General features: G+C 37.6%; 1 protein-coding gene across 1 annotated transcript; it reads left to right on the forward strand.

The window, feature by feature from the left end:
- Positions 1–732: 732 nt before the first annotated feature.
- LOC147450997 (uncharacterized) lies at positions 733–1,299 on the forward strand. Its single transcript, XM_086520560.1, has one exon. It carries the CDS (start codon positions 742–744, stop codon positions 1,297–1,299), a length of 558 nt encoding a protein of 185 aa, XP_086376686.1. The 5' UTR covers positions 733–741.
- Positions 1,300–2,635: the final 1,336 nt, after the last annotated feature.

Below are 2,635 nucleotides of genomic sequence, written 5' to 3' on the forward strand. Positions count from 1 at the left end.
AAAATATCTCTAGATATTCCATGGAGCAAGCTTGGATAGATGGTGGACCTTTTGGTAAAGACCCTCATGGGAAACATATCACAAGTCCTCCATGTAGTGAGAAGAAAAACATTTAACAAAGAGCCTAAGAGGTTGGACAGGTGGTGGACCTTGCACCTTTTCTCCCATTCCCAATCCAGCCTAGCTATCCACCACTATATTGTATGAAGTGTAGCTTGGACAAGTGGTAGACCTTGAAACAAGAGACCCCTCATCATCAATCTTAGTTTGGACCTATGGTAGATCTTACTTTTTTCCCATTCATAGTGGAGCCTAGCCTAGCCAGGTGGTAGACCTTACTTTCCTCCATGCTTCAAAGAAGCATTGCTTGGAGAAATGGTGAAGCTTTGTAAGGTTTCAATTGGGATTTGTTTATAGCAATGAGGAAGTTGAAGATGGACTTTGGCATCTAATAATACCACAGTGTAGAAAATGTAGAAACTGTTTGTATTCTTTGAAACATAATAAATTTCTTGTTTTTCAATTGCAGAGTCATCACTACGAGAAAGTGGGTCGACTATTTGTAGGCATGATTTGAAGGAAGGTTTTGAAGCACCCAACAAACCTCATCCAAGGCTTCATCGTATATATCAATCACCTCCTTGTCATCTACCAATTGCTATCAAGAATATCAAAAGAGAGCTTGTTTTGATTCTTGAAGGACTGCTTTTGAAGACAATTGAAACAAAACATGGAGATTCTATGCCATCTTGGGCTCAACACATGCATCTTGTGGAGGACAAAGATGAAGTTTATCATGCGGTGTTCCTAGACACAGAAATGTTTTTGGATTTCTGTGGTGAATACTTTGAGCTATGGATATGGAGTTGCTATAACCTAACAAGAGTACAACACATCACACAAAAATGTTTCCCAAAGCATTATAGCAAGTTCAAGATCTTTATGAGTAACAAGTGTTGCCAAAATCCAAACATCATGTTAGGATTTAGAAGGGTTTATCATAAAAACTTGAGCGATATTTGGAAGATGTTAGAGGACTTGGATGCAAAGAATACCTTGATTTTTTATGATAGTCCATATAGGATGATGTGGAATATGCCAGGAACATATCTTATATTTCCAAATATGTGGAGGCAAACACCTGAGCAGCTTCAAAGATTCTTGCAAGAAACGATTATTCCATGGTTACATGGATGGTTGTATGTAAGAGACAAGAGAGATTATACCCGTAACACAATTCTAAATCAGTATAGTGATCTTGAGACAAATCATGTCCTTCATGTGTACGTGTCAAGGTGATAACATTAAAGAAGGTTGACAATGATCCTTTTTATGGCCATATGATGTCCTTTTAGTATGATGTGTATTTGTATTACTATATAATTCAAAGGTAATTTTAAAACAAAGATGTGTCAATTTAATGTGAACACTTGCATGGAGTGCACCCTACTCTAAGGAGACTTGCATGTATTCTATAAGATATCCTATTATAAAGAAAATTATTTGTACACGGAGTGCACCCTTCTCTAAGGGGACTTCCACGTATTACTCCAGTGTATACTATTATAAGGAGAATCCTATGTGATGGATCGTGCTCTATTCTAAGGGACTTGTAATGGAGTGCACTCTACTCCCGGGGGATTCACTCTATATACAAAATGGACGCCACCTGGAGCGAACAACTTTGATAAAACCCCTATATACGACTCATATTAGGGAATATGACACCCCTTTCTACGCTTATATGAAAATCAATGAAGTAAACTATCATACCCCTATCTTACATATAAAATTAAGGTCTCACATGATCTAACTGAGTAAAACTAGTCAAAGAGTGTGTAGCATAGTGACGGACAACATACTAAGGAACCACTTGATAACTAGATGTACCCTCAATTTTTCTTAGTTTGACTTTCAAACTATGTGCCCGATCAACCTGCACTGTGGTGGCTATTTATCCAATTCTGACCCATCCAATTTTGGTGTAAATCAACCCTTGACCTGCTCCAAATCAACCCTTATCTATGACCGACTTGATGAAATATTTGACGTGTGGCCTGATTAAAAAATTCCACAAAATTCATTTGAGTTCTAGTGTACACCATTGACCAATCTCTACAAGTAATCAACCCGGGTCAGTCCCCCCCCCCCCCCAATTAATATGATACCCCCTCCCTTATTTTTAAGCTAGGGAGATAAATTATTGGGGCCTGCCTCTAACTTATACACTTATGTAACTTGTAAAAAAACCCCCCTCTCCTGCACTTACGTGGTGCGGTAAGTTTTCCATGGTGAATCTCCCGAGACTCTACTTTAAGAGGACTTCCATGTATTACTAGAGTGTATCCAATTACAGGAGAATCCAATGTAATGACAAAGCATCCTGCTTTAGAACAAAAATGTGTCGATTAATTGTACCCTAGTCTAAGGGGACTTCACTATATTACTAGAGTGTATTCAAGTCTAAGGAGATTTTAATGTAGTTCAAGATTGCACCTTGTTTTTGGGGACTCATTTTACTGGATTATGGTTGTGTTTCATCATGATATATTTAAAAATATTTTTGTTCTTTAGCAATTCTATATCATTCCATATCAAGGTTGCATCCATTTCTAACTAGGAGAAATTTATGTTT

Source organism: Adiantum capillus-veneris, chromosome 9 (assembly GCF_014529385.1).
Source record: "Adiantum capillus-veneris isolate H3 chromosome 9, ASM1452938v2, whole genome shotgun sequence".
Lineage (NCBI taxonomy): Eukaryota > Viridiplantae > Streptophyta > Polypodiopsida > Polypodiales > Pteridaceae > Adiantum > Adiantum capillus-veneris.